Source organism: Protomyctophum bolini (assembly GCF_963924005.1).
Source record: "Protomyctophum bolini genome assembly, chromosome: 9".
Lineage (NCBI taxonomy): Eukaryota > Metazoa > Chordata > Actinopteri > Myctophiformes > Myctophidae > Protomyctophum > Protomyctophum bolini.
This window is the reverse complement of record NC_137870.1, coordinates 7,734,797-7,758,878: the sequence shown is the minus strand read 5'-3', so window position 1 is coordinate 7,758,878 and position 24,082 is coordinate 7,734,797. Positions and strand designations below refer to the sequence as shown.

General features: G+C 45.2%; 2 protein-coding genes across 2 annotated transcripts; one reads left to right on the top strand and one right to left on the bottom strand.

The window, feature by feature from the left end:
• The first annotated feature begins 7,782 nt into the window (after positions 1-7,782).
• Positions 7,783-22,078, top strand: LOC308321297 (uncharacterized protein). Its single transcript, XM_080772138.1, has 9 exons — positions 7,783-7,911; positions 8,291-8,436; positions 9,326-9,444; positions 9,569-9,782; positions 10,058-10,182; positions 11,650-11,761; positions 11,955-12,156; positions 19,726-20,076; positions 21,053-22,078. Exons 1-9 carry the CDS (start codon positions 7,787-7,789, stop codon positions 21,198-21,200), a joined length of 1,542 nt encoding a protein of 513 aa, XP_080628264.1. The 5' UTR covers positions 7,783-7,786; the 3' UTR covers positions 21,201-22,078.
• LOC308320841 (DNA polymerase lambda-like) lies at positions 13,084-14,808 on the bottom strand (the record flags this gene model as incomplete). The annotated part of the gene is made up of 1 exon (XM_080771531.1): positions 13,084-14,808. One exon carries the CDS (start codon positions 14,806-14,808, stop codon positions 13,084-13,086), a length of 1,725 nt encoding a protein of 574 aa, XP_080627657.1.
• Positions 22,079-24,082: the final 2,004 nt, after the last annotated feature.

The following is a 24,082-nucleotide window of genomic DNA, read 5'->3' as shown; positions in this document are numbered from 1 at the left end:
AAAAACACCTTTTTCTTTTCTTTCATAAATAGAGAAGTTTATGATGCCATATGTCCAGCTCTATGGAATATATGGAATGCACATGCTAATAAAAAGTATTTAAAATATTTCTTTGATATTTCTTTGATGCTCATATTATCCTTAGGAAGTATAAAGTTGTTTTTTTATTTAATTTTGTGCGTCTTCATGAAAGAAGACGCACTGCCTTCAACGACAGATAGATTCTTTCAGCCTTCCATTCCAAGGCCAGAAATGGTCACTGAACATCAGCCATCAACCAGTCAAATTGGGTCCCAAAATAACAGCAAAAGTACAACACCTTGAATGACATTAGTATATATACACACAGCTTACAACAAGCAGCAGCAAAGAAAGAAAGAACATATAAAACAAGTTTCGTACCTTGAGCCATCTTCTACTTGACGTCATCAGTTGTTTAAGTGATGGCCAGCGTCCAGGGTCAAACTGTGGAACCCATGGATACATAGACCCTCTCTAGAGAGAGCCCTCCAGCAGCATCTGGACTCCAGTGCAGTCATCTCCATTCTCTATAGATCTGGCATGTACTGTACTGAATCCTCCTGTCAAAACATACAGTTAGAGTTAGAGAAATATGGACAAATATAAATATCACAATATATTTTTCAAGCAGTATCACGATACACACACTATGAGCACGATTATTTGTCTTGATGGTTTTCATGGTTACTTGAAGGTAAACAAAAACTCAAAGAAAAAGGAGTAACGGACCATTTAGACCAAAATATGTTTTCTAAAAAAAAACATTCTACATAAGTATAAATGAAGGCCGTGCATAGAACTGTAAATCATAAATATTAATGATGTGCATTCACTGTATCACGATAAATATGATATCTCTGAAAAGGCATAGCCCAATTTTTTTGATTCTCGTAGAGGTTTTTTTCGATTCTGACGAATCTCTCTACGAGAGTCAAAACGCAAACTCCGCCCCTAATGTCGAAGAAGCAACCTGATGCCTTTAAATCACTCTTACCTTGTACAAATGCAAAATCTAAGCTGCTATTAATGTTGCCCCACTTGTTTGTGAGCTCTGCGGAAGCATATTAAACTCTGTCAATGCTTATTTTTCAATAAAAAAGGTATTTTAGCCATCTTGCTTTTCTCTCCATTGTAAATGCGCAAGAGAACCCTGGCCGCTAGGGGCGCGGGCAATTTCTGTTGCGCCGTTTACCGCATTTACAATTCTGTTGCGCCGTTTACCGTATTTACAATGGAGAGAAAAGCAAGATGGCTGCGGGTGAAAGAAATACTCAGAAACAGAGTTGACTATAAAACGTTTTTTATTGAAAAATAAGCATTGACAGAGTTTAATATGCTTCCGCAGAGCTCACAAACAAGTGGGGCAACATTAATAGCAGCTTAGATTTTGCATTTGTACAAGGTAAGAGTGATTTAAAGGCATCAGGTTGCTTCTTCGACATTAGGGGCGGAGTTTGCGTTTTGACTCTCGTAGAGAGATTCGTCAGAATCGAAAAAAACCTCTACGAGAATCAAAAAATTTGGGCTAGAAAAGGCATATCGTGGAGACATAGTATCGTGGAGACGATATTCATCACCATATCGCCCACCCCTAGAGACAGGACAGTCACTGAACATGTTGAATTTACAGCCATTATTAGGGTAAACAGGTAAAGTTTGTTTTTATATTGGATCATTGACAGACATAGACCTAGTCAACAATTTAGGGCCGTCAGAAAGTATTCAACTGTGAACTGTAATTTGATTGATTGATTGATTGAAATCTTTATTAACAGTTTGCAGAATTACAGTACATTTCAAGCACAAACTCAATACAAAGACTGTTAACTGTGAGTGGACGACCCAATTAAGCCTTACACTTGTTTACAACAGGGTCCACATTGTTCAATTCATCAAAACATTTAGAGACAAACAAATAGACACTTCTATGTAGTTAAAGAACAGAACAGGAATTCATCATATAGGAAGCGAAAAGGGGAAAAAAGTATATATACAGTGAGGGGAACAGGGGGATAAAAGAAAAGAAAACGAAAGACAGAGTGTAGGGCGCCTGCACACAACACCATGCGTTGATGCCATGTGTGCATATGTGCAGGCACCCAACACCACGTCCATACAAAAACATAGTACAATCCATAGTACAAAGACAGAGTGTAGGGCGCCTGCACACAACACCATGCGTTGATGCCATGTGTGCATATGTGCAGGCACCCAACACCACGTCCATACAAAAACATAGTACAATCCAGATACAAATTCAGCTTTTACAGAGGCCAGTTTCGAATTGCAGCCATCCGTAGGTGCCCTTTGAGAGCAGTTTTGAAGGAGCCAAGGGATTCACATGTCTTAATGACTGTTGGTAGGGCGTTCCACATTTTGGTCGCATAGGAGCGAAAAGAATTTAGTCCCTTGTTTGTGCCGAATCTGGGTTGTACATGGTTTGTTGCACTCCCTCTGGTGTTGTGGGTGTGGACTTCGTTTACATTAAGGAAGTATTTAGACAGGTACATGGGTATCTTGGTGGTGTATCTAATCTTGTGGACCAGACCCATTGCAAGATGCTGTACTCTGTCGTCGACCCTAAGCCATCCCAGCCTGTCAAAGTGGGCAGGGGTGAGGTGGGTTCGGGGGGTGAGGCCAAGTAGGAGCCTGACCAGTTTGTTTTGGGAGGTCTGGAGCCTTGTTTTAAGGGCCTTTGAGGTGCTGTGGTACCAGGAGGTGGATGCATAGTCAAAGAAACCTTGTACAAGGGCTCCTGTTAAGGTCTTCAAGGTGTTTTTGTCGACCAGTGAGGAGATCCTGTAGAGGAATCTTGTTCTTTGATTTACTTTTTTGATTACGTTGGTGGCCATCTTATCACCGGAAAGATTGGCCTCCAGGATGGAACCTAGGTAGGTAATTTGATCCTTCCGTGTGATAATGTTGTCACCCACTCTAACCAAGAAGCCATCTGCCTTTTTGAGATTACTATTTGATCCGAAAAGAATGGATTCAGTTTTTCCCAGGTGTAAGGATAGTTTGTTATCAGTGAGCCAGGTGCAGATTCTACCGAGTTCAGAGCTGAGGGTCTTTTCAACCTGCAGTTTGTTCCTGTCCGAGACCAGCAGTGCTGAGTCGTCTGCGAACAGGAACAAGTTGCAGTCACAAGCTGAAGTCATGTCGTTTACATATATTAGGAACAGTAAAGGCCCTAGTATGCTTCCTTGTGGGACGCCACAGCTCACTGGGAGGGGGGGGGACAGTGTTCCGTTCACTTCCACCATCTGTTCTCTCCCCTCCAGGTAGGATTGCATCCAGCTCACTGATGTGCTATCAAAACCAATAGCTTTAAGCTTGTTAACCAGTATGGAGTGGTTCACGGTGTCAAAAGCCTTTTGGAGGTCCAGCATGACCATGCCGCAGTATTTTCCAGCATCCACCTCGTGTTTGATGTGGTCGCTCAAATAGAGAAGGCATGTGTCAGTGGAGTGGGATGTTCTGAAACCAGATTGGAACTCGTACAACAATTTATTAGTGGCAAGATACTTTTCAACCTGTTCATAGACTATTTTTTCCATCACTTTCGAGATGGAGCTTAGAATAGAAATAGGGCGGTAGTTGCCGGGTTCTAATTTGCTCCCTTTTTTGTACAGGGGGGTTACTTTGGCCAGTTTAAAATCTCTGGGGACCTGTCCTTGTTTGATGGAGAGGTTAACTATGTGGGTGATGACTGGAGCTATGGAAATGGCTGAGTCTCTGAGAAATTTGGAGGGAATATTGTCATGGCCAGTGGCCTTGTGGGGTTGGAGGGCACTCAGTTTCTTAAGTACCTCCTCAGTTGTTACCATTGACATTTTAAAATCATCTTTACAAACACCTAGGTTTTTGTAGAAGCCTTTGATGTGCTCTACACCAAAACGCCCAGAGTGGGAGGGCAGTTTGTTAACCAGCATTGTTGCAATGTTTGTAAAGAAGATGTTCAAGTGATTGGCTACATCAACCTTGTCAGTGATGAGGGTGTTATTTGATTTGATGTTTATGTTAGTAAACCTGGTTTTAAGTTTCTGACCACAGCCTAGTTGGTTGTTTAGTAGCTTCCAGAGCTCCCGAGGATTGTTTTTGATTTCCTCGGCTTTATCATTGATAAAGTTACTTTTGGCTGATTTGGTCATGGCAATTACACCGTTTCTTAGCTTGTTAATTCACATTTTCAAATGCTTTTAAACCTTAATGATATGGCTCAACAACCTACATTGGGATTAAACGGGTTATGGCTGCCTTGAAAACACATATTTTGTTTGTTTGTTGGTTGTTCATTTTGTAAAGCGCAGATATTTCATATTCCATCATAATTGGCTAACATTGGCTTTCACATTTTGCAGAATTGGCCCATTTTTAACAAAAAGCATGAACGCGGCATGCAATTTACGTGAAATCTTTCACAGACTTTCCTACTAGGCTGAGGAATATATCCCACCCATTTCACATTGGCCTGTTATAGCACCGCCAACAGGTGGCTTTTTGCTAAACACATTTTTGGAACAAAATGCCTCAAATCATCCAATTGCCAATAAATGGCACCCTTTTCACATTGGCCTATTATAGCGTCACCAGGAGGCCACAACCTGACTTGCCCTGGTGGAGACCTGTGTCCCGAGGGGCACTTTTTCTAGTTATTATTATTATTATTCCGAAAATAACATTGACAAGTTGGTACAGTTAAGGCTAAAAGGATAATTTTGTCTCAAAACCGGCTTCATTTATTTATAGGCTATCATCAGACGTCCATTGTGTGTGAAGATTTAACTCACATTGTCAAAGAACATTATAGGCACACACACACACACACACACACACACACACACACACACACAATACACAATACTACGAGAGTCTAAATCTTAGGCTATTTAATGTAAAATATAAATAAGATGCACTGCTTACCCTGATGCCCATGGTGTTAAACAGGCCCACAGGCCAGTGTGTGTGTGTGTGTGTGTGTGTGTGTGTGTGTGTGTGTGTGTGTATGTAAATCCGTAGTTTTCATTAAAGAAGTGATTTATAATGTTAGTCAGGCCTACGGCGTGTTTGTATAATGTAATAATCCGTAGTTTTCAATAAATCAGTGTTTTAAACCAGGTTGTGACCGAACGCCATCCGTTCCCTATGTTCGCTCCTCGTTTACTTGAATTACTTCCTGTTTACGTTGAGCGACGCGTAATTCCGGCTGTCACCGGATGCGCCCCCGACCTCACTACCGCCATCTATGGCCATATTTGGGAACTTTCGACAGCATTCCACAGACTTCAGTCTACTGGAATGTTCATGAACCCAGAAATGGTGAATAGTATAAACTTTTATGATTCAAATGTCATCTAGATTAATCTTGGTTGCTAAAAGTTGCACGAGTAATTAGCATAATATGTATGTAACCATAACATCCTGTATAAGGCAAAAACAGCCTATAGATGACATTTGAATCATAAAAGTGTATACCGGTAGCCTACTAGCCTAACCAACATTTCTGGGTCTAACATGGGATTTACATGAAAATTGTATTAACAGATTATTTTCTCTAATCGTGTTAATATTTGATGATGATTATATATATATATTTCTTTATTCATAGATGTGTATATTTGTATGTATTTAAATGTTCTGATGAATTGAAAATGGAGGACCATGATGTAAACAAGTTTTTGTGCTTTTTCTGGTTTTATCCTCTTTCTTTACCTTCCTTGAACTGTACTCATTCTACAAACGGTTAATACAATTTGCAATCAAATCAATCTGCCATTAAATATCTCTCTCTCTCTCTCTCTCTCTCTCTCTCTCTCTCCCCCCCCCCCCCCCCCCCCCTCCTCTCTCTCCCCTCCTCTCTCCTCCCCTCTCTCTCTTTCTCTCCCCCTCCTCTCTCTCTCTCTCTCTCTCTCTCTCTCCCCCCCCCTCCTCTCTCTCCCCTCCTCTCTCCTCACCTCTCTCTCTTTCTCTCCCCCTCCTCTCTCTCTCTCTCTCTCTCTCTATCTCTCCCTCCCTCGATTGAACACGCTGCAGGACGTTTTTGTGATTCATTCATCTGACATCAGATTTTCCAAATCTGAATTCATCTGATCATTAATATAGGGCTTGCCCATCAACCGAGCATCGCTTCACTTTACACTGCAAGTTACTGCCATGCCATGTTGGATAACTTTCATATTTAAGAGACAACTTTTTGAAATACCGGTAATTATTTACTATAGGCTATTATTATGAGGAGAAGCGAGAAACCGTTCGATCGAGGAGGGTTTTTTCTTTTTACACTTTGACATATGCGTCACTGTCACACACTCACCAATTGGGTTTCACTTCTCATCTGCACAGTTAACTCGACAACAACTATAACATCTGATCTGATCTGCAAGTGAAGGTAGGCTAATATGGAAATGATGATGTATCGATAACTCTCGATCTGTTACAAAACATATTAGGCTACTATAATTGATTCAGTCAACAGACTAAATACGCGTGTGTGTGTGTGTGTCAGTGTGTGTGTGTGTGTGTGTGTGTGTGTGTGTGCGTGCGCGCGCGCGTGTGTGAGTGCGTGCGTAAAGTGCGTAATGTGGCTTTTCATCGTCAATTTATTCTATTCCAATTTCCGAGAGAAAGGTTAGAATGTTACAGTATCAGTATGGACACGGACCCGACTGTGGTTCACGGACTCACAGGCGTGTAATTTCTCTAGTGTTTTTTGGGGGGCGGACCGGGGATCTGGAGCTAAAATGTTTGGGAACCAGGCAGTCACCTACTGCTCTATACATTGGCATGCCGCATGACTGCAGGGTCTTTCATGTGTCAACGTGTGTTACAGACAGTATAATGTGACATGATGATGGGAAACGTCATGTGTGTGTGTGTGTGTGTGTGTGTGTGTGTGTGTGTGTGTGCATGCGCACACACATTAATTTATTCATTCCATGATTCATTCCAGCATCCTTCACTGCAGCCTGTCTGTCTGTGATATGTGACATCACCATCGGACCTGTCTGTCTGTTATATGTGACATCACCATCGGACCTGTCTGTCTCATGTGATATGTGACATCACCATCGGACCTGTCTGTCTCATGTGATATGTGACATCACCATCGGACTGGGCAATGGAGAGCGTTCATTGAATGGAGAGCGCTCTTCGTCCCATAGGGGATGAAGAGGAGTAAGTACCATCGGAGATTCAGTCTTCATGGGAGCGGCGCAGGGACAACAGCTGTTTCTGTGGACATCATATATTCAGGGACAACAGCTGTTTCTGTGGACATCATAGGAGCAGTGCAGGGACAACAGCTGTTTCTGTGGACATCATATATTCAAGGACAACAGCTGTTTCTCTGGACATCATAGGAGCGGCGCAGGGACAACAGCTGTTTCTGTGGACATCATATATTCAGGGACAACAGCTGTTTCTGTGGACATCATATATTCCCTTCTTCAACACACCGAGGAGATGGAACTGAACTGAACTGAACTGAAGTGAGAGGCAAGTGACATTATATGGGTTTTCTATATTGTCTCTAAATGTTATGATTAATTGAAAACGGTGGACCCTCTTGTAAACAAGTGTAATGCTTTATGGTGTCGCCCACTCACAGTTAACAGTTTTTGTATTGAGTTGTGCTTGAAATGTACTGTAATTCTGCAAACATACTTCAATCAATCAATCAATCAATCAATCAATAAAACATTGGCTAACCTTCTTTTATGGCAGCAGTTGACAGATCTTGCTGCCACCGCCAGTCATGATGCCCTTAATGGCGGGACACCGTCAACACCCCCACCGCCACCGTCAGCCTAAACTGAGGAGACTGAAGCAGCTGACGTACCTCAGTCCTGTCCTCACTGTCCTGTCTCTCACCCTGCTGCTCTGGGTGTACACGTAAGGATGTAACACATCATTTAGCTGCGGGTACCCCTTGGAACTCCCTCAAGGACCCCCTGGGGGTCCCCGGACCCCACGTTGGGAACCACTGATTATTATATTATTGTGTAATCAGCACCAGGATAGTAACCTAATTTCTGTTCACACACACGCATGCACACACAGTATTGTATATGGGGGAAAACACTCCAAGGCTGAGCACACTCCGAGCTTTTAGCAAAGCCACTATTTGGGGATTTAGCATTGGGGAAGGGGTGTTCCCCCACTAATGTTGCTATTTTGGTCACCTGCCTAAATGCCTAAAGCAGGCTATCAGCCATGCTATAAGGAGATAATAAAATGAACTCAGATGTGTCCTCGTTAACCCAACGTACAGCCCTGCTAGATCGTCCCTGTTTTGGAGCCAGCACTACAGATCTACCCTCCAGAACCAGAACCCAGCGACGCAGTACTACAGATCCACTCTCCAGGGTCAGAACCCAGCGACGTCACCTCCGAAATCTGTCCCACGACAAAAAACAGGTGATGTCTGTCTAGTATTGCTTGTGTTTCTCAGCTGTCAGTTGTTTTCCAGTTGTTTTGTTTCCAGAGACACGTACGTTTGATGTATGTATTTAGTTTTGACTAAAAGTGGGGTCCATTTCGGTTGCCATTGTGGTGTGATGTGAAGTGGCTGGAGGTGTTTCATTTCATTAAGAGTGTAACATTTTGTGCAATTTGCTTTGTATTTATTTCAGCTGTATAGGATGTGAAAGCACACTCAAAACGAAACTGAATGCAAATTGCAAATAGATCCATAAAGTTCTACACTCAGATTACGGGCGGCTGTGGCTCAGGAGGTCCAATGATCCGTGTGTTGGCGGTTCGAATCCCGGCTCCTCCTCCTGTCCACATGTCGAATTGTCCTTGGGCAAGACACTGAACCCCGTGTTGCCTCCAATGAGTCGGTCGGTGTGAGTTCGCCACCGTCGGTGTGGGAATGTGGGAAGTGAGGACACTGCCGTCAACTGTTCGCCGCTTCACCTCCCAATGTATGAATGAATGAACCGTGGTAAAGCGCTTTAAGGCCCGGACGATTGGCTCAACCATCTGGGCACCTAGGCTGCCAAGCCAGCCTTATGGCGTGCCGTGGGTTCGACTCCCGAGCCCGGCGGCCTGTGTCACTCCCCATCTGTCTCCTCCTTTCCTGTCGGACTACTGTTTCCTATCAATAAAGGCATGAAAAGCCCTTTTCCAAGCGCTTTGAGCACTTGGAAAAGTGCTATAAAAATGCAATTCATTAGATACGTATGTGGCACATGTTGACGTGTATGAGAAAGAAAGGGCTGCACATTTATTTACTTAACTTTGTTTGCAGAAGGTCTATCATTTGTTCTATTTTGATAACCACGTCATGACAACTGTGTTATAGACACCCCTCTGCGGTTCAATGCCCACCCGCGTGCAGAAGGGCTGGCCCTAGTGGCCGTCAACGGGACACACACACTGCTGCTGTCGGCGTACGTGGAGCACCGAACACCCAGGCAAGAGGTCTGCACGCACGCACACGCACGCACACACACAAGCACACACGCGCAAGCACACTGGTACAAATCTACACAGAAACTAGTGGTGACTAACGTGGCATGTGATTGGACTTCTCTCGTGGCCTCAGGTCCGCGTCATCGCCGTGGCTCCGCGGACCGAAGCCGTGGCCTATTACTGCGTCCTGTCGTGCCGAGGAGGACAGCGGAGGATCTCCGTGGGCGACAGCGTCTTCCACTCGGACCACTTCGGCTTCGACTACGGGACGGTGGACATCCTGTGCCCCGTCCCCGTGGGGTGCCGGGCCCCGTCTCACGTCGCCGTGACTTCTATTGGGGCAGACGGTAGGTTAAGCAATATCACACCAGAGGGTGTGCAACACCGCCATTAGCCCATTTAGACCTGAGGGCGATTCTAAATAAAGGCTTCTAAATCCTAACCGTTTTCTGAAAAACCTGTGTTTTTCTATGACATCAGTGGTAACGATAGTCTTAAAGTATCAAAGAGATGCCTTCAATTTGCCAATTCAAATCTCGCATGACATTTTGAACCAATTACGGGGACACTTTTACGCATTTCCGTAAAACATCCCCTGCCACATTGTTTGTTCCTCTTCCAGTGAAGGTTGAAGAACAGCATCCAGTGTTTCTGGAGGTGTTGAACCAGGAGATGAGAAGTGACTCCTTTCCTCACAACTTCACCGTCTGCTTCTCCACCATGTTTAACTTCACCAACGTGCTGCAGGTATAGTTGGAATTATACACTTTTCTATTTTTGTGAATTCTGAACATTTTGAGCACCTCCACCTCCACAGTTCCTATAAGTTGTTCGCGGGAGTCATATTAGCCGAATATTGTATACTTTTTCTCCACTACAATTATTTGAAAACATTAGGTACGTGTTACTTCGTAACTTTTGACCATTATTACAAAACATACATTAACCTATTCAGCCACATTTCGGCCATTTGAAAATTGCAGATCTACAAGCTCGGGGCTTGAAGATCTGCTATTTTCAAAAGATTTTTGTATACATTTGAAAACTGGTGAAATCAATACATACTGGATAATGGGTACTTTCTACTTTTGGTACTTCAACTACAATTTGATACCAATACTTTGGTACTTTTAATATGATACCAATACTTTGGTACTTTTATTCGAGTGAATTTAGAATTGCGGACTTTTACTTGTAACAGAGTAGTTCTACATTGCAGTATTGATACTTTTACTTAAGTAATTAAAAAACATAAAAAAACTGACATTACATTCCAGTAACTGCATTGTCAAAGAAAGCTGCAGGTGATGTGAGTGATTGACAGTGTGTGGTTTTGACCTTCCAGCTGGTGCAGACCATGGAGATGTTAATATGTTGAGATGTTGACTCATTGACAGGGTGTGGTTTCTTCCAGCTGGTGCAGACCATGGAGATGTTAATATGTTGACTCATTGACAGTGTGTGGTTTCTTCCAGCTGGTGCAGACCATGGAGATGTTAATATGTTGAGATGTTGACTCATTGACAGGGTGTGGTTTCTTCCAGCTGGTGCAGACCATGGAGATGTTAATATGTTGAGATGTTGACAGTGTGTGGTTTTGACCTTCCAGCTGGTGCAGACCATGGAGATGTTAATATGTTGAGATGTTGACTCATTGACAGTGTGTGGTTTCTTCCAGCTGGTGCAGACCATGGAGATGTTAATATGTTGAGATGTTGACTCATTGACAGTGTGTGGTTTCTTCCAGCTGGTGCAGACCATGGAGATGTTAATATGTTGAGATGTTGACTCATTGACAGTGTGTGGTTTCTTCCAGCTGGTGCAGACCATGGAGATGTTAATATGTTGAGATGTTGACTCATTGACAGGGTGTGGTTTCTTCCAGCTGGTGCAGACCATGGAGATGTTAATATGTTGACTCATTGACAGTGTGTGGTTTCTTCCAGCTGGTGCAGACCATGGAGATGTTAATATGTTGAGATGTTGACTCATTGACAGTGTGTGGTTTCTTCCAGCTGGTGCAGACCATGGAGATGTTAATATGTTGACTCATTGACAGTGTGTGGTTTCTTCCAGCTGGTGCAGACCATGGAGATGTTAATATGTTGAGATGTTGACTCATTGACAGGGTGTGGTTTCTTCCAGCTGGTGCAGACCATGGAGATGTTAATATGTTGAGATGTTGACTCATTGACAGTGTGTGGTTTCTTCCAGCTGGTGCAGAGCGTTGAGATGTTGAGACTACTGGGGGTGAGCAGAGTGGTGATCTACAAGACCAGCTGTAGTCCACAGGCACAGAGGATTCTGGACTACTACACACACACAGGTATAGCGTGGTCATCACGCACGCACGCACTCACTCACGCACGCACACACGCAGGACTACTACTACTACTACACACAATATGGGTACAGAATATGGTTTGTGTGAGGGTGTACATTTTTGAGGGGCGGTAGCATAGAGTTATATTATAATAGAGACGTCACCGGAAATGGTACGTACTTCTTTCTCCCCTAAGGTCTGGTGGAGGTGATTCCTTGGACCATGTCCAGCACTCTGAACGTGTCCTCCGGCTGGCAGCCCGAGGACAGTCCCGGCCAGATGCATTACTACGGCCAGATCCCTGCCCTGAACGACTGCGTCTACAGATACATGTACCAGACGCGCTACGTCGCCCTGCACGACATCGACGAGATCATCCTGCCTCAGCACGTGGACAGGTATGTCTGCGTGTGTAAATACGAGTAAGACGCGCAAACGCGGGAAGCGAACGCAGCTCGTACATTTTTGGGTTTTGGACGTATAGCTGCTTTGGGGACTCCTTATATGGTGCCCCTTTTGTGCCCATATATGGAGCTGAGTGGACCTGGCCCCTTTTGTGCCCATATATGGAGCTGAGTGATTGCTTATGCAACACACTCCATATTTGGATAGCGGGACAGACACACAGACAGACAGACACACACACAGACAGACAGACATGATCTGCTAGGTCTCATAGTAAGTGCTCACTGCGTTCGCAATCATAGAGTAGAACCCATTCTGACCTGAGATAAGATTCTAAAAATGTCTGTTTGAAAATGACAGTTTTCAGAAAAAAGCTGTGTTTCTATGTCAGTCGTTGTTCGATTTTTCAAAAATAGCAGATCTATACAAGCTCGTAGCTCGAGCTCGAGCTTGTAGATTTTTCTGCAATTTTTCAATAGCTAAAGCATAACGTAATGCTAACACCAAAAGGGGTTCCTGCCCAAAAATGGGATAAAGAAGGATAGAGACGCTTTGGCATGGGTCAGATCAACATACTGTATGGAATGAATTCTGTACTGGCCATATATGGAGCGTGTCTTGAGTGTACAGGGTTTGATGAGGTCAGATCAACATATGGGATGTCAAAACATGAAGGAGAGGTGGGGATGGATCAACAAATGGAACGTCAGAGCAGGTCAGCTCCATATATGGAGATCTAAGGCTCCCCCAGAGTTAGTGTCAAACTAAACCCTTCTGAACCCCTAATTGCTCCCGATGTGCAGGTTGGTGCCTTGCATGGTTTCCTCCGCCATCGGTGTGTGAATGTAATGCACAGCTATTATGTAAAGTGCATGCCTTGGATAAAGGCGCTGTATAAATGCACCATTTATCATTTAAAATCACCAGTCCCTTTCTTGAGGTTCACGGAACGGAATGCCCAAAAGGCAGAAAACATCCTTCTCCGTAGACGTAGGAAGTGGAGTGCCGTCACATATCTTCACGGTACCTCGACGCAACACGTCTTTGTTGAGCGAGCGCTCCGATAGGCTCATGGACTTGGTCTTGGCCAGGGCCCTCATGGAGCGGTTGAAGTGCGCCGAGCCGGTGAAAGACACGAGCGAACACGCCAGCTGGTCGTAGGGCACCGCGATGATGTCGATCCTGCGATGGCGGCGGTCGTCGGCTCCCCCCGGCAGGCGGCACACGCCCATGTACTTCCTCCGATCCCCGCCGTTCTCCTCGCCACTCGCCAGATCGTCCGTCAGGAATCCGCTCTGACGGAGAGCGCGTAGCACTTTGCGCAAGATCCCCTCGTGTGACTCGCCGTCGGGGCGAGAGATGAGGACGTCGACGTCACCGCACGTGGCCTTCCCGCGGCGGTACGAACCGCACGCTACGACCAGCAGGCCCGGGTCCGCGGCCAGGGCAGCCTCCCTCACCACCGCCTCGATGGAGGCCGCTTCTTCCCGCGGCATGCGATCCAGAAAGTCGTCGTAGTGCTCGAGTCCGATCCTCTGAGCGTTGCTCGGGTTAGCCTTCGTGCGGACATCTTCCAAAGTCCGAAACCCCCGATGATACCACAGCCGCGCCGTCTCGGCTCCCGCACCCCAGACGTTGGTGAAAAGTTCAAGAACGGCCGCGGCTTCCCCGATGTGATCCAGCCTGCGGAGATGACCGCTCTCCGCGATCTCGGCGACTTTGTCGGCCATTTTCTTCCCGATTCCCGGGATTTGACGAGCCTCCCGACGTGACGCGATGAGCTTGGGATGAGTCTCGAGTGCGCTCACGGCTTTAGAGTATCCCAGCGCCCTCCACGTGTCCCCTCGGTTTGCGTAAGCTTTGGCCAATACTTCTAATTTATCTGTGATGTGCTTGTTGTGGTTATTGCTTTTGGACCGAGAGGAACGGCAGCAGACCCACTTGCCGCACACGGGCCTCGGCTGATGTCCAGTGCTTGGCCCGGGATGGAGACCGGGTCCGGGGGTCTCCTCTTTGGAGCGTTGGCCGGTCATCAGAGCAAGCAGGTCAACCTGCGAGACCGCGTCTTCTTCACTTAACTGCTCTTCGTCATCTGAGAACTGCAATGCCGTGCTTTCCTCTGGTTCCGCTCGATCCAACAGTGGCTCCGCTGCGTCCTGTGTGGCAGGAGAGTCGCTGAACAAGTCCTCTTCTCCATCCCTTCTGTGTGTGTCATGGTCATCCCTGCACGACGGAGAGATCAGACTGTAGTCCGCTACGCCGAGCAGCCGTTTCTCTGCGATGCACGCACTCAGCCAGGTGCACTTCACCAGTTGAACCGCGGGTGGCGCCGTCTTGTCCCATTTCAGTATGCGGAGGGCCCTGCCGCGGCCCATACCGTTGTCTACGATTACGTGAGTGACGCTAGAAGACGTCAAACTTTCAATACGTCCTCCGTTCTGCTGGATCAGTCTTTCAAAGATCTGGCATCTGGCGTTACCGATGCCGGCAGGGAGGATATGTACCGTCACACTGCTGAAAATGTTGCCCGTGACACGAGTTTCGTCTGATTTAGTCTTTGTTGGGGTCGCATCCTTATTCTCAGTCAGTCTGGCTCTTTTAACGTTAGGGAAAGCTTTCACCATCCCACCACGGCGAGGCTCCATTCCGTCAAACGGAAAGCCGTCTGTCCCACTCCCAAAAGAAAGTACAAAACCGTGAGTCCTACCTAAACACCCTAATCTCTATAACATACAAACGTGGTGTAGAAAAAGCGACACACTGTTTTAATGAGGCAGTCTCACTACACTGCACATGAAAATCTAACTCTCTAGCGGTGCATAAGGAAGGACTTGCAACAGAAAATACCGGGGAAATAATTCACCTGACTGTGCTTCGACTTCAGTTCCTTCCGGAAGCCTATACTTTGGTCCAAACAACAATCACTTTCGGACTTTTCAATCACTCCCCATAAGACAACAAAGCATGTACCTCGTTTGACATTGTGTACTTTAGACAACATGGGTGGCGGTGCATGGTCATTTGTTAAACTAGTAATCTATCTAAGGGTCCTTTCATGTGGCCAGTCTGTGATGTCAGTCATCTATGATGACGTCTACATGACATCACGTATTGGGCATGGTGTCAGCCTGACTCCACTGCCAACTATACGCCAACTATATATATGACGACTTCCCATTCTAAAGTTTATTGAAATGAAAATTCAAAAAATACATTGAGGTACTTCCTTCACCTACTTATCAGTGAAGCTAAGATTAGACACGCACGCACGCGTGCGCACACACACACACACACACATACACACACACACACACACACACACACACACACACACACACACACACACACACACACACACAGAGAGAGAGAGACCCTCTTCTCGGCACCTCTTACGAGCCACGCAGTAAAAAGAAAAAAAAATCACACTGAGGGAAGTGAGGGATGCAAACTGAATCTGAATTTGTATCAGCCCACATGACGTCTTGCGTCAACAAACATTAAAGTCCATAGACTCGGCTGGCAAACGATTTACGTAAGAGTGCTCTAAACAAACATTACAAATCCCATAGACTTGGCTTCAATAGCCATGCATTGCAGGGTCCTCAAAAAACGGTCCTGGTATGAAATGTCGTTTTTGAGAGGCGCTAGCCCCTCCTATGCCCAGCTTTGCACGACGGAAATTATTTGATTGGCTGAGCATGGAATGTGATGTATGATGATAAAGAGCGCCCCTCACTTCACACATGTGTGATTTTTCCTATTCCGCCTACTGGTGGTTGTGGTGCTTTGAATAATTTGCTTTTGCTTAAATGATTTAATGTGTAAAAAGTGTGATTTTGTTATGATGAAAGTAAATGGAATCCCTACTTCCAGTTTCTCAGTTAGGAGCACAACACCAGCAAGATGAGGTTGAACACAACATTTGGACCGCAATTACTGAATATAACCACTCGGTGTCGCCCTTGACTCAGGAGTGTAACATTATTGTGAAGAGGCAAAAATCTGACACAAGACTTTCTTTGAGTCCTTGTTTTTTGTGATTGATTGATTGATCGAAGTATTTAACAGTTTGCAGAATTACAGTACATTTCAAACACAACTCAATACCAAAACTGTCAACTGTGACTGAGTGGACGACCAATAAAGCACTACGCTTGTTTACAAGAGGGTCCACCATGTTCAATTCATCATAACATTTAGAGACATACAAATACACTTCTATATAGCCAAAAAACAGGAAAACATCATCATAAAGGAAAACATATAGGCCTACAGTGATGGAAAAAGGGGTGGGGGGGGATTCAGATTTTCCGGGGGGCAGTTTCAATTTGCAGCCGTCCGTATAGGTGCCCTTTGAGAGCAGTTTTGAAGGAGTCAAGGGATTCGCATGTCTTAATGACCGTTGGTTGGGCGTTCCACATTTTGGTGGCATATAGGAGCGAAATGTATTTAGTCCCCTGTTTGTGCCGAATCTGGGTTCCACATGGTTGGTTGAACTCCCTCTAGTGTTGTGGGTGTGGACTTCGTTGACATTAAGGAAGTATTTAGACAGACACAGATTTCTTGGTGGTGTATGTCTGTGAATTATGTGTGTTGAAATCTCAGAATGGAAAATCCCCAAAATTGTAATGAGTTCTATTTATGTTGAAATGAGTTATAATGGTCGGAATGTGTATAGGGCTGAAGTGGTTAACCCATTCTGAACGGGAACCCATTTTGGTGTTAGCATCATGTTATGCTTTAGCTATTGAAAAATAGCAGATCTACAAGCTCATAGCGCGCCACCGAGTGGCGCGCTACGAGCTTGTAGGTCTGCTATTTTTGAAAAATCGAAGAACGACTGACATTTTTAGAATCTGATCTCAGGTCAGAATGGGTTCATCAGACCAGTGTGTGTCCAGTGGAAACCTCGTATGAATCTGATCTCAGGTCAGAATGGGTTAATGTATGTTTTGTAATAATAATCCAAATATACCAAGTAGGCTGTAGTTAGTAAACTAAAGTTTTCAAATAATTGTAGTGAAGTAAAAGTACAATATTTGGATTCGAGATGTAGTGGAGTAGAAGTGAAAGTACTGGAAATTGGAAATACTCAAGTAAAGTACCTCAAGACTGTAATTAATACGGTACTAAAGTAGGCCTAAGTGATATTTTTTGGTTAAAACAAAACATATTTAATAAAAGGTTAAATCACTATATTGTGATAGTAATCATTGCTATAGAGTGTTTGTTCAGTAACATGGGTCTCCCTGTCTCTCCAGCTCTTTAATAAACAGAAAATACATTTTCAGGTAGGTGACAACATTTCAGCCAATCAGGAGAAAGTAGCCATGTATCATCTTAATTTTTATAGTGCTGCAGTTCCAAATTTGCCTGCTCGTTTCTTTGTGTCATCACTCACACAATTCCACTTGTTCAATCTGTATACTGACTGCATTCTCTATCCTGATTGGATAAAATTGGTATCCCGACCTGAGAATGCATTTTCTGTTTAATAAAGAGCTGGAGAGACATGGAGACTCCTGATACTGAACCAACACTCTATAGCAGGGGTGCCCACACCTGTTTGACTTGAGAGCTACTTTCAAAATGACCAGCTCAACAAGATCTACCCATTATAATAGCATTGCTGAAAATGTCTTTGGAATAGCAGCGCTGGCATTACATTTAAGACAAATGCACTTGGAATGGGAAATAGAGGGGGAGAAATGAAATAGAGTTTTTTAATTTGTAATTCTACCAACAATCGGTTCGGTAGTGTCATATCCCTAATATGTATGGCATGGTGTAGTACAGTTGAGTTTTGGTTTTGCACCCCATGCCTACTGACAGGAAATATGCTGAGCTGTGTATCGGACGGTTATTCTCTTGAAACCACATGGTTTCATGGAAATCATCCACCCACATTTCTTATCTCTTTACACAACTAACCAGAGGCGGAAACTCCGTGGGTTCAGAGGCGCGATTGAACCCCCTGGCATTTTGGCAAAGGCGCGACTGAACCCTGTACTGAACTGCAGTAAATTATGCACCCACCGACTGTCCACTGAAATTTCCCCTCCCCAGTGGTCATGTTGTCATGCACGTAGTCACATACCTTTACGAGGGGTTACAAGATGCCGCATTCAAATGCTAATAAGGTGGCTTTTGTTCTGCTGCCAGGTAGAGAGTACAAATGAGTACAAAACTCGTTTTTTTTCCACCGCTGGGGGGGGGGGGGGGGGGCGTGGCTGCTTGAACCCCCTGCCGTTATAAGAACTTTCCGCCACTGCAACTAACAGTAATAAAACAGGGGAGTAAATTATGCCTCTCAATCACACATCATGATGATATCAGATTATCTAATTGTGAAAGTACAACGTTATGCGATAACCAGCATTGCTGTGTCTACCTGTTATTACTTCATAAAAGATAACAAACACTTTCAGTTTCATGATATGGTGTCCTGACTCAGGAGCATCCATCCCATTTCGGTCACTGGAGGAAGACCAGGGTGTGGCAAGTGAGCTTGGTTCCAGACAAGAGCTTGATAATGGGAACTGTAATGACGATTTCCTGTATTAGCAGGTAGCTGTCAGTGGGCTGGTGTAAGTTTGGGGAGGGAGTCGAATGCTTGAGCCCAGTATATTTAGGGTACCTCTTTTTATATTGCTTGGAAGTATATTATTATATTACATTATTGAAAAAACAAACTGCAAAACAAACTGTAGAACATATGAAACACATCTATTCATACTGTACAGCAGGGGTTGCCCACACTTTTTTGATTTGCGAGCAACTTCAAAATGACCACCTCAACAAGATCTACCCACCAAAAGAAGTGGTGAAAATGTATAGCAGCGCATTTGGGATGGGAAATAGAGGGGAGGAAATGGAATTAGTAGGGTTTTTTTTAAAATATATAACTAACTTGATAATGCAACTGACGTCTGTGCTCAACACTCTTAACAAAGTATTGCATTGTGGGTTTGAGCTGACAGGCCCTTTTTTATGTCAATCAATCAAGTCACCTTAATTTAAGTGTCAGATGCCAATTCTTTTTTAAATTATATTTATATATTTTATAGGGGCATGCCATGTGGTCTACCTGCACAGCCTTTGTGATCTACTGGTAGATCACGATCTACCTTTTGGGCACCCCTGCTCTATAGCAACGAGTAGGCCTGCAGTAGGCCTACTATCACAATATAGAGCTTTCTAGCACTTATTTAAGTAAATGTAGCCTACTTAGTTATTCCACCACTGATCTCTTAACACGAAGCCCGCCAGAACCGTAGGCTACGTTTTCCAGGGTTTATATTCTGCATGTTTTGATCCGATCGAATCGTTAGCTGCCGCTCGTTAGCATAACAGTCAAAGTGGGACACTCAGGGTCGAGTTTTTTCACTACCGACCGAAAGAACAACAACCGGTCAAGACACCACACACAGCATTTTGTCATTGTAACATCCGGTTACGGATATTTGGCTCTTCAAAATAAGGGTCGTGCGCGATAAACCCTTGGCAATGCGCGATTAATTAATCCTGGAGGGCGGACGGTTAACTATGTTTATCACCACCAGCTGGCCAGAGCTCCTCCCACTGCTAGAGCTGCAGTACGGCACAGACGTCGGCTATATGTTCCAGAACTACGTGTTCTCCACGGCCGTCACCGTCGCCTCCTCATCGACTCCTCCTCCTCCTCCCACCTCCTCCTCCTCCCCACCTCCGCGTTGCTGCCCCCAGTGGCGGGGAGTGTCCGGGGTCAACATCCTGTCCCACCTGCTCTACGAGCCCAACGACCAGCCCTTCACCAACTTTAAGATCATCGTTGACCCACGGGCCGTGTTCAGCACCAGCGTCCACGGACTGCTGGACTCCAGGAAGGGCTGCGTCTGGGTCGACAACGCCCTTGCCAGGATGTACCACACCAGGTGAGGATGCACGATCACCAGGTGAGGATGCACCATCACCAGGTGAGGACTCTCCAGAGCTCCAGTGCAGAGACATTTAACAGCATGTTCTCTCTCTCCTCTCCTCTCCTCTCCTCTCCAGAGCTCCAGTGCAGAGACATTTAACAGCATGTTCTCTCTCTTCTCTCCTCTCCTCTCCAGAGCTCCAGTGCAGAGACATTTAACAGCATGTTCTCTCTCTCCTCTCCTCTCCAGAGCTCCAGTGCAGAGACATTTAACATTATGTTCTCTCTCTCCTCTCCAGAGCTCCAGTGCAGAGACATTTAACAGCATGTTCTCTCTCTCCTCTCCTCTCCTCTCCTCTCCAGAGCTCCAGTGCAGAGACATTTAACAGCATGTTCTCTCTCTTCTCTCCTCTCCTCTCCAGAGCTCCAGTGCAGAGACATTTAACAGCATGTTCTCTCTCTCCTCTCCTCTCCAGAGCTCCAGTGCAGAGACATTTAACATTATGTTCTCTCTCTCCTCTCCAGAGCTCCAGTGCAGAGACATTTAACAGCATGTTCTCTCTCTCCTCTCCTCTCCTCTCCTCTCCAGAGCTCCAGTGCAGAGACATTTAACAGCATGTTCTCTCTCTCCTCTCCTCTCCTCTCCAGAGCTCCAGTGCAGAGACATTTAACAGCATGTTCTCTCTCTCCTCTCCTCTCCTCTCCAGAGCTCCAGTGCAGAGACATTTAACAGCATGTTCTCTCTCTCCTCTCCAGAGCTCCATTGCAGAGACATTTAACAGCATGTTCTCTCTCTTCTCTCCTCTCCTCTCCAGAGCTCCAGTGCAGAGACATTTAACAGCATGTTCTCTCTCTTCTCTCCTCTCCTCTCCAGAGCTCCAGTGCAGAGACATTTAACAGCATGTTCTCTCTCTTCTCTCCTCTCCTCTCCAGAGCTCCAGTGCAGAGACATTTAACAGCATGTTCTCTCTCTTCTCTCCTCTCCTCTCCAGAGCTCCAGTGCAGAGACATTTAACAGCAGAGCAGCTGGTGTACGACGGCCGACTGCTGACCTACAGCACACGTCTCATCCCTGCCGTTAACGCTGTGCTCAGACACACTGGACTTGAACCACTGGACTATAGCCTGGTGCAGCCATAACAGCCTTCATCTGCCTTTGCAATGCATATTGCCCCATGAGGCAGATTGAGTCTCAATTGTGGGGGGAGACTTCACGGACGATGTGGTGACGAGCCAACCAGATTCGTCTGGAACCAGGCTAGAAGAACCAAACAACGTGATCCAGTATGAGAGTGACGACACTATAGCGTTGACTCCCGTTGTAACAATGCGGAAGTGCTCATTCTGTCTCAATGGGATAGTTCCAATGTTTGGAACTATAGCCCATAGCATAGCACCCCGCTTTGTGGCGAGATCAAAGCGTGTCGCGACTCTCTTCTACGGCTCTGGAACCAACCAGGGCCCAGTATGCAAAATTTGGGGACGGGACATTGCAGAAAAAAATCTAATACTGAGAGGGATGAGGCTAATATCCACGACAAATATTAGTATCGCTACGCGAGGCTCCCACTAGACCACACTGGACTGATAGCACTGCACCTCACCGAGTAGCAGAGAGAGAGAGTGTGAGTGCATGAGTGCGTGCGTGTCTGCGCGTGTGTGTGTGCGTGTTAAACTGTCCTCAGGGAACCCCGACTATCAGCTACTGTCACTTGCGAATGGATTTGAATCTTTCTCCCCGTTATACTGGTGCAAAAACAATACCTTTAAAATGGTAACGAAGTCTGAACGGTGCATGTCTAAACCAATACTTGGACCCTTGGTCAGAATTGATTGAAAGGATAGCCAGCCCCCCCCCCTCTCATTTTGGAGGAGGGCCTATACTGTATGTATACATACACATGCAAATAGAATATTGCACACAATACAAATACACCACTTAACAGTTTAAAGTGTATACTTCAGTATATAAATATGAATAAATACAAAAGCATCTATCCAGCATGAAATGAAATGATGAGTCAATAAATGTGGTAAATGGTGAATTTACATAGCGCTTTTATCCAAAGCGTTTACAAAGATTTGTAATTTTGTACATTACCTTCAGTCATTCACATACATTCACACACCGATGGCGGAGAAACCCATGCAAGGCACCAACCTGCACATCGGGAGCAATTAGGCGTTCAGAGACTTGCTCAAGGACACTTCGACACTATCCCACAGGGATCGAACAACCGGCTGCTCTACCGCTTATTCACTGCTGCCTCATATGTTAAACTTGTATCACAACAAAGTCCTTTATGTCAGAATCATAAATGGACATATAGTTGAACAGTTGACATTGGCCTGTGGCCATGCACGACCGTTTCTTTTCAATACAAAGTGTGTGGTATTGATGGTTGAAATGCAGGGTAGCTCAGTCGGTAGAGCCCTCGCCTTTGGACCGCAAGTTCATGGGTTTGATCCCGGGCACCATCAACTCAGCGAATGAGTAGCATGGCTTGGTGCAGCAAGTCGTGCGGGAAGTACTGGGAGCTGATTGAGCTGATTGTAACAGGGATCAGAGAAGAAAGCAGTAAGGAGGATGAAACTAGCTGGCCACTTCCACCAACACCAAGAACTCCCGGGCAAAAAGCTTGTACTGTTGGAACCAAGACACGGGGCATCGATCAAAGCACAAATGAGCTGGCCAGATGTATGGAGAACCGAGATGACTGGGGACGCCGATGGAGGGCTCGTCTGAGGACAACGTACAGTAGAGAGAGATGGACTCAAGATTATTCTCCCGTGGATCGGTACCGTCACAACTTTGACTTTGGCGTGCGTTTAAACTTTAAAGCATCCTCGTGCACAAGAAAATGGCACCAAGCGCTGAAATGTGCGTTGCGATCAGGTCAGGTATAGATCAACAGATTCATAATATGTTATCTCTGCATTAAATGCACCTTATCAACCGTTAATAAGACGTTGGAATAGGGCCACACTGGCCATATTGACGTTGTTTTCAGCGATGACGCTCGGCTGTGTTCACTTGGAACGCTCGCGGGCCGGTGCAGACATGTCGGGGGAACGGATAGTATAGGGGGGACTAATATTTACAATTCTGTGCTTATTGGTAAGCAACTCGAACAGCGCTGAGTCGGCTCTGGCGGCCGTCCCAACGCCTCCGTCATGGTCACAGTCACAACGAGCAGGCACTCCCTAACCTGTCAGACACTTTCCCAGTATGCTCCATTCCAAGGTCCTGATAACACACACCTTATACTCTTGATTATAGGCTGATAACATTCAAAGCGGGTGCGAAGATACTGGTCGTATCAGGAACCGGTGGCGCCAGTTGGCAGATTACAGGTTGCCTATACTGTTATATTATAATAAGGCTCCATTAATACAATAAATCTATTCTACATTATAGTATTGCTCAATTGCATCTCTCTCTCTCTCTCTCTCTCTCTCTCACACACACACATGCACACGCACGCACACACTACACAGCTATCATCACCCTATCTGCACTCAAAACATGAAAGTCAAAACATGACATTCTCAAGGTCGACCGAGGATAATGCGAATCAATTGAGTTCAGAGATGTTAACAGCTCGCACACATTCTGGTTGCACAATATGTCTACAGTTCATTTCAGCATGACGACACTTATATCGAAACCTAAGTGAAGCTCTGTCTGCACCTGGACATGTGCTTCCCCTATAAGTTCTGAGGAAATGGAAACCTAAAGCAGTGGTTGACAACGTAATTGTACATTTTCCGTGCCATTTGAGAAAAATAAATATTGACATGGTTTGGATAATCATTGTGGTGTTTTTTTTGTCTTACACAATTGCTATAGTAACCGTTACAAAGTCACTTTACTTATTAAAGGTCACAAAGTCATGCTATAGGGAATTATAGCATAACATCTTTCGCTCCCAATCTTCCTGCAGTCTGAAAACGCACCTCTTCAGACTCCATCTTAGCCCATAGCACTTGCCATAGCACTTGACCTAGCCTCGACCTCCTAC